The sequence below is a fragment of the Strongylocentrotus purpuratus genome, unplaced genomic scaffold (genome assembly GCF_000002235.5).
Source record: "Strongylocentrotus purpuratus isolate Spur 01 unplaced genomic scaffold, Spur_5.0 spur5_scaffold_1, whole genome shotgun sequence".
Classification (NCBI taxonomy): Eukaryota; Metazoa; Echinodermata; class Echinoidea; order Camarodonta; family Strongylocentrotidae; genus Strongylocentrotus; species Strongylocentrotus purpuratus.
The window spans coordinates 50,012,927-50,027,565 of NW_022145594.1; the positions used below are offsets into that span (position 1 = coordinate 50,012,927).

The window sequence follows — 14,639 nt, forward strand, 5'->3', positions numbered from 1 at the left end:
AGCATGTTACATAGTAGGTCTAGTTATTACTGGGTGTATGGACTCCTAAAGGCATGTTTCATGTACACAGGAGTAACGGATGAGCGATTTTAATGAATGATCAACCGACCTTTGACTTGTGGTATAAAATATGACATTATTATTTGAATCACATACAGCAATCTGCCCATTGCCTTCATGCTCAGGCGCAAATGTTACAATAGTTATCTCCATGTTAATGGTGGAAGCACAATATTACACGCTAGTTTCTATCCATCATTACAATGTTTGAGCCTACCATCACCATAATAAACCCTATGATATAGATATGGCTATTCTTGAGGTTTCAATCATTCTTTTGCATCATAGTCGACCAAATTAACCATCAACATCGAGGAGAGGGGACTATGATGTTTCATATATTACTGTATGGTGTCTTATGTACGGTTTGGTCTCTATACCTGAGACTATATTTTTCTTGCCATATTGAGGAATTGAATCGAATCTACTAAATATTTATACTTAAAACAATATATATATTACGATCTATAACTTTCAAATAGAGTTGGATTAAAGGTATTTAATGTTTTTCATTTCACTCAAAGACATGCATGTCCCTAGGTTTTTGCTTTAAAAAAAAACCCAACATAATATTAGGTACACTTCTTATATTAGCGAGTGGCTATACCTTTCATTGGCAGCATATTGTGATGTCAAAATTCAAAATGGCTGTTTAAATTGTTAAACTTTTCGATTTGATACATGAATAGATTTCTTGTTAAATCTTGTTGTGTATAAAGAACATGCGATTAAAAAAAATTAATAATATATTGGTCCTTATGGAGAGTAAAAACAGCAACAACACGTGGATATGTGCGCATTATAAATGTTATTATTATTATTATTACTTGTAGTACTAGCGGTTAATAAAATTTGCCAATAAGTTTCGTGTTGCAGCCCTATCGTTCTTTGTTGCAGGAACTTGCAGAAGTATATAGCGACCCACGCCTATATTAGGATAAATGATTTTATGTGGAGGCGGAAACCATTGTAAGCAATGGCAAACAAAGACAAACCATTGTCACGTTACATGAAATTGGGAAAACCCAAAGCAAAAGCGGGGGTAGAAAAAAGATTGAACTAACTCGAGTGTGCAGAAGGTGCAAACATTTGACGTAGCCTAATAGGCGACGTCAAATTTATACCTATGCAACAAATGTTTCGTTTTTTACGTCCAAGACGTGAAAATCAAAAAAAATTGACGTATACCTATGCAACAATTCTGTTGTCTTTTACGGCCAAGACGTGGAAATTTGCGTCTAATATACACGTCTGCGTCTCCCAAAAAGGAAACGCAGACGTGGATATTTAACGTGAATTTTTTCCAGTAAGTTGAGCACCAGGAAGATATGCGTATATGGGTTTGTTCTGCTATATTTTCAACAGCTTTATCTCGACATTGATTGTACACCACTTATTTCATGGACTAATATTGATACATTACGCTTTGAAATGTGTAAACATATTTTCACGTCTGCGTGTCCCTTTTGGGAAACGCAGACGTGAACTTGGACGCAGATTTTCCAGCAGATTTTCACGTCTGCGTGTTCCTTCAGGACCAATGAGTACAAAAAACGAAACTAATTACCAAGCAAAGGTATACGTCAATTTGTTTTAATTTTCACGTATTGAACGTAAAAGACAAAACATTTGTTGCATAGATAGACGTCAATTTTTTTTGATTTTCTCGTCTTGGACGTAAAAAAAACGAAAAATTTGTTGCATTGGTATACGTCAAACTTTGCGTGTCCCTTAGGAGCCACCATAGGTACCAGTTGAATCCATTTGAAGGAACTGGAATATGTGCCAGTTTATTCAACTGGTTTTAACTAGATTCATGCAGCTGGTATACCAGTTGAAACCCATTGACTCTACTGGCACATGCTGAAAACAAACGGCTCGTTGATTCCAGTTGAAACCAAATAACCATACTGGTATTAAATTGTTACACCAACTAACACCAGTTAAAGATGAAGTTGAGTTCTGGTCATGCGATCGCATTGTGAAAGAAACGGTGTGGAACCGACCAGAAAAGGTTGATCATATAGCATATAAGAATTTGTGTGTATTGCAAGGTTCTGGAATCATCAAAATGATAAGAAATTTGGCCAAGTCTTGGTAAAGTTACAAACACTGTACACAGAAAGATGTATATGGGACTACACGAACACGTGGCGTAAAAAGCCGGCCCCCGATTTTTACGATGTTACATGCATATTTAGAATATGAAGGCATTTGAAGAGCCATGCTTTTCAGGAAACATGTCTTATCTGATGTTCTTCCACACTTGCATAATAAGAATGAGTAATGCTCACAAATTATTTTTCACCTCTTCCCAGAACTTAACCTTTTCTTTAAACACAACATAACCAGTTGATTCTAGTTTAAAACCCATAAAACCAAAGTGGACCTTTAGACCAGTTGATACAAGTTAAAAGGATAGTTGAGTTCTGTTGAAGAGGGCGCTACACACAATAATTTGTTTGTGAGATAATGAAAAACTAAGTGTCAAATACGAAAGAACGTAATATTTAAATGACGAAATCATCTTTGTTTGATCAAAATCGGTTCAGAGACGGCTGAAATATAACGATTTCTAATACTTGTGTACCACCACAACTTTTAGATATTTTGAAAAATTTGAAAAAAACCGTTACAAAAAACGAAATAGCGCCTTTTACGTCGTATTTCTGCGTATATGTTGGCTTTTTTATTAGCATTTTCGTGTTGCTTATATTACCCACAATTAGCCTCCTCATGTATTGTTATTTTTAATTAAATAATTAATTAACGGTCACCGTTTTTTTTCTTAAAGTGGAACTGAACTGGTATGATCGTATTGGCTAAATTTCACACATTTTGGGGTCTAAAATTACCTCATAGCAATTTTAGGTTCTAAAAAGGGCATTATAAATGTCATAGATAAGAAAAAGAGCAATAATCATGCACTTTGAAGGCATTTGCGGTCTGAAAATAGAACTCAACTATCCCTTTAAATCAATTACCAATTATGTAATAAATAACCAGGAAACAACTATTGTTGTATATATATACATGTCCGAGCTCCAAACGTTTTACTTAATATGGACCCCACGCCGTGTAATGCTCCGCTCGCTACGCTCTACTTGGACACTCAGATTTCAGTGTCCCCCCCCCCCAAAAAAAAGGATTGACGCCCCCTGCTTCAGCCATGCCTTAATCCTCATAACCAAGTCCTTCGAAGAGGTCCTCTGGTTGCTTACCTTCAAGCATAATAGTACATGCTTCCTTAGAAGTCATGTAAAAAAAACTGACCGACAAACCTTTTGGCCCGAATTCACAAAGGAGGTCATATGACGCACATAAAACTAGGTTTGTCGACAAACCTCCTTTTTGAATTCTGCCCTTATCTCCGTTATACGCCAATGCATGCAAGACTTCATTTTCCGACACAGAAATGCGTCAGTGACTGGCGACGTTTTTGACGCATCACCCAAGAGTAATAACTTACAGAAAATGAATGTAAAGTAAATGGTGCAAATGTAGATTAGATTACCGGCGCATTCACTTATGGTCTTTATATATATTCATTTAGCGTACTTGTATATAACAACGGCATTAATTAGCGATTTCTGTGTAAAGCCTGTTTCACGTGAAGCGTCATTTTGTCAGACGCAAGGCAGCGTCAGTGATTAGCGTGATGTTTGACTCAAGATAGAGTCGGTGATTAGCGTGATGTTTGACGCACCGTGCAAGAGGGATGGTATAAAAAAAAAAATGCAAATCTATAATACTATAGCTGATTTTTATTGGCGCCGGATGTATTGCCTCTATGAGCGTGAAAAGGGCCGGTAATACTTGACCGCAATAGAAATGCGTACAACTGGCATCACATCATATCAATACCCTTTTAATATTCCGAATCCTCCAGAGCACCTACCTCAGTTCATCTCCAATCAATACTGATTTGTTAGGATTCAAATCACACATTTAATACCTTACATCGATGGGTACATCCATTAATCTTGCCTATTTCTTCCGGATCTTCGACTCTAAAGATGCTATTCAAGCTAATCGTTTATCATTAGTAAGTTTACGTGCACTTATTACCATGCAGAGAAAGAGAGAGAGAGAGAGAGAGAGAGAAGAGAGAGAGAGAGAGAGAGAGAGAGATAGAGAGAGAGAGAGAGAGAGAGAGAGAGAAGAGAGAGGAAGAGGAGAGAGAAAGAGAGAGAGAGAGAAAGAGAATGAGAGAGAAAGAGAGAGATGAGAAAGAGAGAGAGAGAATAGAGAGAAGAGAGAGAGAGATAGGAGATGAGAGAGAGAGAGAGGAGAGAGTGAGAGGAGAGAGGGAGGAGAGAGAGAGAGAGAGAGAGAGAGAGAGGGGGGGGGGAGAAGCGAGTCTACTGCGTTAACGTCATGATATGCCACTCACCGAAGTCAATGGAACTACACACAACTAAAATAAAATAATGTAATTTATAATACAAATGCAAAAGCTACTCGCTGCATACAATTTAGTTAACTCATTCCATTTGCATGCACATATTTTAGGTTAAATGTACTCCTTTTCACCCCTTTTCAAGTAGAAGTACTATTTGAAGGAGCCCTATTATATAGAGGCTTACGGCAACTTATGCATTGGAACCTAATTAATTGACAGGCTATAAAATAGGCCCTGTTATAGAATTATGTCTTGACCGGTGCCGTTGTCTTTACAAAGTTGAATGCCTGTTATTTTTTAAATCTAAATGCAATATAAAAGTGGCTTTCAATAAAGCTTTTGTTTGAATGTTCATTCTCTATGCTTGCTCGCAAATGATTGTCAAGCCTTTCAGTACGCAAACGTACGCACATTATACACACAAATAATATTTAGAAGTCAGCATGCTGGTCTCATCTTTGAGCTCAATAATGTATTTCAAAATACGTGACATCGCACATTTGCAATATGGATTGTTCATTGTTGTTGTTTTTCCTCTTAATGTTATATTATCAAAGACTTGGTGTTTAATGCATCTCGGAACCTTATTTATTATCGGAGAGAGGAACATCTCATCTTTAAAAAAAGCATCCTTTTAAACTGAGAAGGGGTCATCTGAGTCATCAACCTATTTCTCGAGAGTGAGAGAACATGTTTGAGGGTAGGCCAACATTCATTTATCTGATGCGACACTACGCGACTCTTGCTGGAAAAACTCTTCAATATGAAGAGCGCTATCTGTAGGCCTTTTCCCCCCATTGACAACTCTTCAAAATAATGTTCTGCAACTAACTCACTCCCACTTTGCCCTGTTTTATATTATGATTACTAATATAAAATCGTGAAAAAAAACTCGTTGACACCTCTCTCCCCCCCCCCTTTATCTCTCTCTCTCTCTTTTATTTCATACTGATGCTTTCACAATCTTGCAAATTGCCAAAGCCTTAAATGTATAATTTAAAATGTGATATGTGAATGATACCAATCATGGGAGCAACTGAATCAGATTTAATTGTGCAAAATCTTGTTTGCTTCTTTATTGATATATCGATCATTACCATGGAAACCTTTAACAATTTTTTTTATGCGAAAATAATTTTTATGCACTACCCTACCTTTTACTAAATTGGTCACATAAAACACAATCTGCAATTTACCTACTAAGTATATTTTGTTTCATTCATTGAGCATATATTTTATTATATAATTCCCAGATTTGGGGTCGTGGTCGAGTGGTTACGTCGCCGGACTGTTGATCACAAGTTGGGGTCCGAGTCCCGGAGCGACACCAATATCCTTTGGCAATACATTGATCTACATTTGCCACACTCAACCCAGGTGATATAAATGAGTACCTTCAAATGCTAAAGCGCTGTAATGGCAGCACAGCTAAAACCGCGGTAATAATCTCCAAGTTTGGAAGCGCTTATATAAAAGCTGAGTATTATTTTTAATGGTTTCTGCCATTAAAGAAAAAGTACTACCCATCTGGCTATGCCATTTCCACCACAACATTTAATTCATTCGAATTTCAAACAAATATATTTATATTCATATATTGTATAAGTTCAACATATAATTTTAATTCAAATATGGTTATAATATTCAGATTTCTGTATATGTACCAAGTAATCTGCAACAATTTACAACGATGGCAACACGACACATGCTCCGGCGGCGGTTTTTCCAGGCTTTATTTCATCAGGGATGTGGGGGTGGGGTTGAATTGTTTTGTTTGTTTTGGGGCTGGGCTTGGGCTTGGTCTTGACGTTGGGTGCGGTGAAGGTTTCTTGTCCGGGGTTGGGATTGGGAGTTTGAATAATGCACTGAATTGCAGCGGAGTAATTGTAGCCGGAGCAGGTGTCGTAGAAGCACAATTATATATTATATGTACAAAACGAATTGCAATTTACTACCATAATGTTAATACGCATATGTATTACGTGTAAATTTACTTTGTCACTGATGTATACTTTGTAAACAAATAAAAAATAAACATCTGCAATTCAGCTCTCGGGCCGTGAATGTTTTTTAATGAAATAAAGAATTTTAAATAAATAAATAAATAAATGGAATAACTATTTTTAATGTGAAACAATGAAAAATCACTTTATGACACTTATGTACAGTTTGTTGGGTATTATACATTCAAAGTTTTATATTTTGTATTTTCGTTTGTTCATTACTTTAATATTCATTATTCATTCATATTTTTCGTTATTGTTCAATGTATTCATTTACTTACTTATCTATTTCAAACTGGTGGTAGGTACAAAATTAGAAACGGGCGTTGCAACTGTTTTAATTGAAAAAGTTCGATTCTTCTGCTTCGAACTATTCTTTTTTAAGCAATTAAATGAAATGTGAAATTCGAACATTAAATGATTGACCATAATTAATATTTTTTTGACAGATTAAAGTTTTAAAATATATAAAAATTGCTCCGGCTGTAATAAGTGACAATTGTAAAAATCACTAACATTAATTGAAGTTCTATATCATGTAACTTACCAATAGAGAAATGAAAGCCTGCTTTTTGAAAAAAATCACGCTCTGCATGCAATTCTTGTCATATTATTAAAAAAAAGCATAATTGAAATTATGTATGCGATGTTTGGATACAAGTTTTAACATTGCAATATACACAATATGGTTTGGTTAATGATAATGAAGGTTATGTATATTACTGTTCTCAACCATTCAGGTAATTGATTAATAATTCAATAATTCAAATGATTTTATTTCTCATGCAAAACATAATACAAGAATAATTATATCACAAAAACTATGCAATGAAACGACAAATATAATGGAAAAAGCACGAGAAAAGAGGAAGTAACTTGAAGAAGAGCTTGTCGAAGTGTTAGTTCCTCAGATGCTGTTTTACAATATAATATGAACAAAGTATGCTTAGAAATACGTGTAACATTAAATGTTATAAACAAATCAACTGGATTTTTCCCCGCTTACAACGCCTTAAGCCTCGGTCACAAATGCCATTACAAACTGCTACGAACGCCTTACGAACGATTTTCAGACAATAGAAATTCGGGAAGACAATGGAAAAACAGGGAGATTCGTACGAAATTATCGTTCGTACGAACCTTTGTGACCGTAGCATTACGTCCACTGCGGGACGCTTCATCAGGCTGACTATACCGACGGGTCTTTGAATGGTTATCAGAGAAAGGCAGTTCTATCCTGACGTTTCCTGACCAGGGGGGTGTTTCACAAAGATCCTAAGTTGAACTTATCTCTAAGTTGGACTTAACAATTATGGAAAGCCATTAGCATCTATGGAAATATTTCGTAAAATTTATTTTAAAAGCCATTAAAATGTTGATTGAAATCATTCATATTTTCTTTTATCAAGGAGATTTCATGTTCTTGATGTGGAATTTATACAAAGTCTACAATTCTTGAATTTTTGCTTTTTAATTTATTTTATTTTAGGGGTACAAACGGCTCTCCATAATTTTTAAGTCCAACTTAGAGTTAAGTTTGACTTAGGATCTTTGTGAAACACCCCCCAGAACACCATGTTCACGGGTCAAGAATCATATGGCATTAGAGACCGGTCGGCCCGATGAAGCATCCAGGAGTGAACCTAGAACGTCGCAAGCTTAGATTTTTGTTAGTACACTTGGCTTGATGAAGATTCTCTGGTGATTTATAAACTGAGTACTCTCTGGGGAACATCCATTATTATCTTTAGGAGGAAAAGGAGCATTATTTTCTCCGGGGGTGTATCAATAAGAACGAGTTGAGAAATCAGATCTTCTTCTTCCAAGATAGTGGATTCCTCGTCGGGTTTTCCATCAGAAGAAACCAGAGGGGCTATCTCAGACAAATCTTCAGGTAGGACTTGCATTTCGTGGCTGGACGATTGGTCAGCAGGTTGAATGCTACTTACATTGGTCACATCATCACCAGCATGAACTTCTTCAGAGGAAACATCTTTAGAAGTCACTTCAGATGCATCCAAGTTCTTTGTACTGCGCACCGATGAGTTGTCAGGATGTAGACTCCTACTTCTATCTGTCAAGTCCTCCTGGGTTTTGGAAGCCATGTCTCCCGTTTGCCCATCTCGAGGAGTGTGGTCATTGCTTGCTGTAGCTTCCTGAAGTACCTGGGTGTCGGTTTGTACTTTGGTCTGGTCCTCTTCTAGAGAGGCCTCATCTCTATCAGAGAGCTGCTCATCATTGACGCCTTCTTTATCATATTCAGCATCGATCTGTTCTTCTACTACACCTAACCGGCAGTAAGAAAGAAAACAGATAATTGGTTTATTTCTCAAAACACATCGAATTGAACTTATTACAGTGAATTTCAAATTTCTTTTATTTTTATGTTTACCAGGTAGTAGATGAGAACTTGAAGTTGGTAGTAAGCTTCAGGGCCCTGTTTCACAAAACTTGTCTTCAGTGACACGTGACAGTTTTTGTTATAAGCTACTGAAATCCTTGCTTCTGATTGGTTAACAGCAGATTTGTCCCTGGTTTTTGTCATTTGTCATTGGAAAAAGGCTTCGTGAAAGGGGTCCTTGTTTGGCTTTTTATTCGTGAGGAAAATATTAACTGAAAGTATTACCTAAGCTCTTTTTAAGTACCTTCTCTCTGCATTACGTCACCTTAGTAAACATGTGGAAAACGAATTTCCTTCAGAACATACCATCAATCTGACTCTAAACACATGGGTCGTATTGTCTACCGAATATAACAGCATGTTGCTGAAATGTTGAATGGGGTCCTCGATTACGAAACTACAATTGTTCTTAATGAAAATATACGTTACCTTCGCTGAGATACAGGTCTGCGAGGTTGACCAACTTGGCAGCGTGCAGTGCCTTCGTTAGCTCAATCCGTTCATCTTCCCTGGACACACCTTCTCTCCATTGTTTCAGCATATGACGAGTTCCATCACTGGTAACACGGTTGAACTTCACATTGGTCATGAGCGCTCTCTGTATATCACCATGTAGGATTCCCAGCTGACCAGCAAGGCTGTCAATCTTGGCTTCATCGTAAAGGTCGTCAGCTATCTTCATTAAGATGTCTGCAAACTCATCATCTGGGGGCTCCTCTCTAGAACGTTAAAAAAGACAAACATGGGGGCGGTCAAAGAACGTAGGTATGACGAATCAACTTTAAAATGAATACAAAATAATCTTTACTTCAATAGGTGAAGAAGAAAAAAAAGTAAAAATATGTTCTTCCCGTAATGAGACTATAGAGGATTATGTTATATTATAACTCTAATCAAGAGTATCATCTTCTATTTGTTTCATTACAGAACGTTTTCATTGTTAAAGTCAACCTATAGCAGTTGACTGACACAAATAGACAGTGATCCCATTTAGAGACCATGCTCGACATGCTCGAATTATTAAATTTTATTTAAATTCATTAAAAGATTTCACTTTCAACTCAAATCACTGTAAACTGGTATGTTACTAAGATTTTCTTTTTTTGTTAATGATTTTCAATCTTTTATTCATTTCTGCTTTTAGATAATCACAGGTGGTCACGAAATTTCTAAACATGATTTTGGATTTATAGAACATAAGTGTTGCCGCACTTTTAGCACTGTTATTGACAGTCTAGGACCACTTATTTTACTCAACAAAGTACATTCCGTAGTAGTGTTGTCACTATGAGAGAAATAATGCGTTTATTGTCAATTTGTCATGTAAAGAGTAAAGATATTTCATCTCACCCTGCTTGTAATGTATCACTCCTTCTCAGTCCTCCGGTTGAATTATCCTCAAATGATGATGTGCCTGTCATGAAGGAATGAAGTCAGTTTGAATGAGAAGGAAAACAAAAGAATTTAAGATACAAATTTGGAATGTTCTCTATGCCGTGGTCAAGTGGTTAAGTCGCAGGACTGTCGATCATAAGGTCCGCGGTTTCGAGACACGCTGCGGCACTAATGTCCTTTGGCAAGACATTGATCTACATTTGCCACACTCAACCCAGATGATGTAAATGGGTACCAGGCAGGAATTAATTCTTTGAAATGCTAGAGCGCTGTAATGGCAGCACAGCTAAAGCCGGGGTAATAATCTCCAATTTTGAAGCGCTTAGTGATTGTAATAAGCGCTATATAACAACTGAGTATTATTATTATTCTAAGTAATTTCAAAGTATAGCAAAAATTGGATAGCGAGCTATAAAGACCATATTGGATTTGATAAGCTTCACATTAAACATATTTCAAAAAGTAGCAAATAATTGGATTGTACTTATATAGTATAATGATTAAAAAAAAAATCTTTCAAATGAAATTGAGATTGGAAAATAAAGTCTTACCACTCTGAGCTTGTTTTCCAGAAGCCACCCAGGGAATGAAACTCCATTGATGTGTCTCTGCTTTCTTCTTCTGCTCTGCTGATCGTATCTCACTTTCTAGTTGAATTTTGGTTCTCAGCTTCCAGGTCTCACGCTTAAGTTGCTCTAAAAGCCCTTCCTTATAGTCATGCTCCTTCTTCCAGCTTAATTCTATTGACCGTTTTTCCTTTTCAAATCGCGCTCTGTCTCCCTCTCTTCCTTTCTTTATTTCTTCAAATTGCTGTCTTAAAGTCGTCTCGTTCCGCTCTTTCTCCTCTCCAATATTCGTCATTTCTGCTGTCAGTGAGCGCTTCTCTTTCTCAGCTCCTGCTCTGTATCCCTCTCTTCCTTTCTTTAATTCTTCAACTTGCTGTCTAAGAGTCGTCTCGTTCCGCTCTTTCTCCTCTCCAATATTCGTCATTTCTGCTGCCAGTGAGCGCTTCTCTTTCTCAGCTCCTGCTCTGTCTCCCTCTCTTCCTTTCTTTAATTCTTCAACTTGCTGTCTAAGAGTCGTCTCGTTCCGCTCTTTCTGTTGTACAATATTCGTCATTTCTGCTGCCAGTGAGCGCTTCTCTTTCACAGCTCCTGCTCTGTCTCCCTCTCTTCCTTTCTTTACTTCTTCAACTTGCTGTCTGAGAGTCGTCTCGTTCCGCTCTTTCTCCTCTACAATATTCGTCATTTCTGCTGCCAGTGAGCGCTTCTCTTTCTCAGCTCCTGCTCTGTCTCCCTCTCTTCTTTTCTTTAATTCTTCAACTTGCTGTCTAAGAGTCGTCTCGTTCCGCTCTTTCTCCTCTCCAATATTCGTCATTTCTGCTGCCAGTGAGCGCTTCTCTTTCTCAGCTCCTGCTCTGTCTCCCTCTCTTCCTTTCTTTAATTCTTCAACTTGCTGTCTTAGAGTCGACTCGTTCCGCTCTTTCTCCTCTCCAATATTCGTCATTTCTGCTGCCAGTGAGCGCTTCTCTTTCTCAGCTCCTGCTCTGTCTCCCTCTCTTCTTTTCTTTAATTCTTCAACTTGCTGTCTAAGAGTCGTCTCGTTCCGCTCTTTCTCCTCTCCAATATTCGTCATTTCTGCTGCCAGTGAGCGCTTCTCTTTCTCAGCTCCTGCTCTGTCTCCCTCTCTTCCTTTCTTTAATTCTTCAACTTGCTGTCTAAGAGTCGTCTCGTTCCGCTCTTTCTCCTCTACAATATTCGTCATTTCTGCTGCCAGTGAGCGCTTCTCTTTCTCAGCTCCTGCTCTGTCTTCCTGTCTTCCTTTCTTTAATTCTTCAACTTGCTGTCTTAGAGTAGTCTCGTTCCGCTCTTTTTCCTCTCCAATATTCGTCATTTCTGCTGCCAGTGAGCGCTTCTCTTTCTCAGCTCCTGCTCTGTCTTCCTGTCTTCCTTTCTTTAATTCTTCAACTTGCTGTCTTAGAGTCGTCTCGTTACGCTCTTTCTCCTCTCCAATATTCGTCATTTCTGCTGCCAGTGAGCGCTTCTCTTTCTCAGCTCCTGCTCTGTCTCCCTCTCTTCCTTTCTTTAATTCTTCAACTTGCTGTCTAAGAGTCGTCTCGTTCCGCTCTTTCTCCTGTACAATATTCGTCATTTCTGCTGCCAGTGAGCGCTTCTCTTTCTCAGCTCCTGCTCTGTCTTCCTCTCTTCCTTTCTCTAATTCTTCAACTTGCTGTCTAAAAGTTGTCTCGTTTCGCTCTTTCTCCTCTACAATATTCGTCATTTCTGCTGCCAGTGAGCGCTTCTCTGTCTCAGCTCCTGCTCTGTCTTCCTCTCTTCCTTTCTTTAATTCTTCAACTTGCTGTCTAAGAGTCGTCTCGTTCCAGTCTTTCTCCTCTAGCGTTTTTGTCAAAGTGTCTTCCCGTAGTAGCTTAGACACTAATTTCGTCATCATTTCTTCGTTGTCGGTCTCTAGTTGCTCAACCTGACGTCTTGCTTTCTCTTCTGTCCCCTGTACATTTTCAGCCATTGTTTCGATACGCAGATCCTTTGATTGTAGTTTCTTTTCAAATTCCATCTCCCTCTGCTTGTACGTCTCCATTATCTGCTTTGCTCTTTTCTCGTTTTCCATCATTGCCCTTTCACTATGTTCACGCCTTTCTTGTTCAACCTTCATGGTATCTTGTAGTCTTCCCTTTTCACTGACTATGCTTGCGCGACTTGCACGCGACTCGTTGAGTTCCTGCTCTAAGTCTGTAATTCTACCTCGGAGTAACTTCTTTGCTTCTTCTGCTTCTCTAATGTCTTCTCCGTGCCTCTTCTGTGCTTCTGTGACATCCTTTCTCCCTTGGTTCCATAACCGCTCAACGCTGGGTAAAGAATACAGCTGTATTAGGTCAGCAGATATCCCTTCGTCACCCTTCTTCAGGCATCCATGGAGGAGGTCAAGCCACTGCAACCGTTTCTCATTTGAGAGATAGGCATCAGTGGGAGGTACATCATAGATGTTAGTGACCCCGAGCTTTCTTAGTTTATTTTTTGCCTTCTTGATGACTTCACCTCGCCCGGTAGTTTCCATGGCACATATAGGGACGTGACCTATCCAAAAGAAAACAAATCAGTTCAATCGAAGAAGTCATTTAATCGTCTCATGACCTCTATGTACCACACATTTGTCACCTAATCCCTTTTTTTTGAGGGGGGGGGTATATTTTTACAACAGAGTAAGGATCGAATCTGTTTATTTTTCATTCGCATCTGTGCTTTCAAATATTGCCATTAAACGTGCTGTATACGTGCATAGAGTATACCACCATTTTCTAGGGTTGTAAATAGAACTGGCGTGTGAGTGAAGGATCGATGGAGAGAGGGGGGGGGGGGGGGGAGGGGGGACAAAATTGATAAAGAAAAGAGACTGCAGAAGAAACATAAACGGGAGTAACATAGCCATATTCATGAGATAATTATACATGTACAACTATGAAAATTATAATTTGTAATCACATGGGCCTATTATATAATAATACAGGCCTACACAGAAAGACGAAAGAATCAACATGCATGCACAAGGAAAGAAAATGTATTTAATTTTACAAATTGAACTGACGAAGGGCGAGTTAGAGTTCACGATATCATTATGATCGAAATTGATGAGGTGCAATTAAGGGCTTGAATGCATAATGGATAATATAGAAAACTAAGATAAGTACTTGATTTTAGGGCCATATTGCATGAATTATGATTGTTTCCTCGATTGTGTTATGTCCTAGTCATAACTGTTGAAAAAACATTCTATAGCAGGTGTCATTATCGTTAGATACACGTACCTACATATTTAATAGCATGGTCAATAACATAAATCTTTATATGTAAACAAAAATTACCAACCTTCATATTCAAAAGTTTCATGCGTGAAAATAATATGGCTTGTACTGTTATTCATTTATTCATATCTTCATTCGACCATTCTTGTATTAGCATACGGTGGTTTATATCACTGCATTGTGTGTATCAACAGTGCAATTGCTTTTTTAAATTTTCAATTGTTTAAAGATACTCGTCCTACCTATAGCGTAAAGGATAATGGGAAAACTCACCTGTAATCTTCTTTATTATCTTGATCCATTGTTGGTAATTGTCGAAAGTAGACGGTCTAATAAAAATGAGAATAATGCACAGATTCAAAATCGTCATTATCAGTACGTGGTGATAATTAAAGAGGTAATGATAATAAAATGAACACAATTTGATACTCAACCCGCTTCTACCGAAGGCCACCTCAAAGAAAAGAAATTGTTGCTGATTTTCTTTGCCACATTGCTCCGAAAAATGTGTTTATTTCGGTTCGCGTTATCAGAACGACGTCACGCGCCCTCAAGCGC

The 14,639-nt window shown here is 37.9% G+C and overlaps 1 protein-coding gene across 1 annotated transcript; it reads right to left on the reverse strand.

The window, feature by feature from the left end:
• Positions 1-8,171: 8,171 nt before the first annotated feature.
• On the reverse strand, positions 8,172-13,346 carry LOC105446935 (calponin homology domain-containing protein DDB_G0272472-like). The gene is made up of 4 exons (XM_030978902.1): positions 10,813-13,346; positions 10,217-10,280; positions 9,296-9,585; positions 8,172-8,752 (listed from the first exon to the last, which is right to left on the reverse strand). The coding sequence occupies exons 1-4, from the start codon at positions 13,334-13,336 to the stop codon at positions 8,172-8,174; spliced, it is 3,459 nt and encodes a 1,152-aa protein (XP_030834762.1). The 5' UTR covers positions 13,337-13,346.
• Positions 13,347-14,639: the final 1,293 nt, after the last annotated feature.

Coding starts and splice junctions, on each gene's coding strand:
- LOC105446935 (XM_030978902.1), bottom strand. CDS start 13,336: ATGGAAACTACCGGGCGAGGTGAAGTCATCAAGAAGGCAAAAAATAAA. Junction 9,586..10,216: donor AGTGATACATTACAAGCAGG/GTGAGATGAAAT, acceptor TTAACGTTCTAG/AGAGGAGCCCCCAGATGATG. Junction 8,753..9,295: donor AGACCTGTATCTCAGCGAAG/GTAACGTATATT, acceptor ACTGCCGGTTAG/GTGTAGTAGAAGAACAGATC.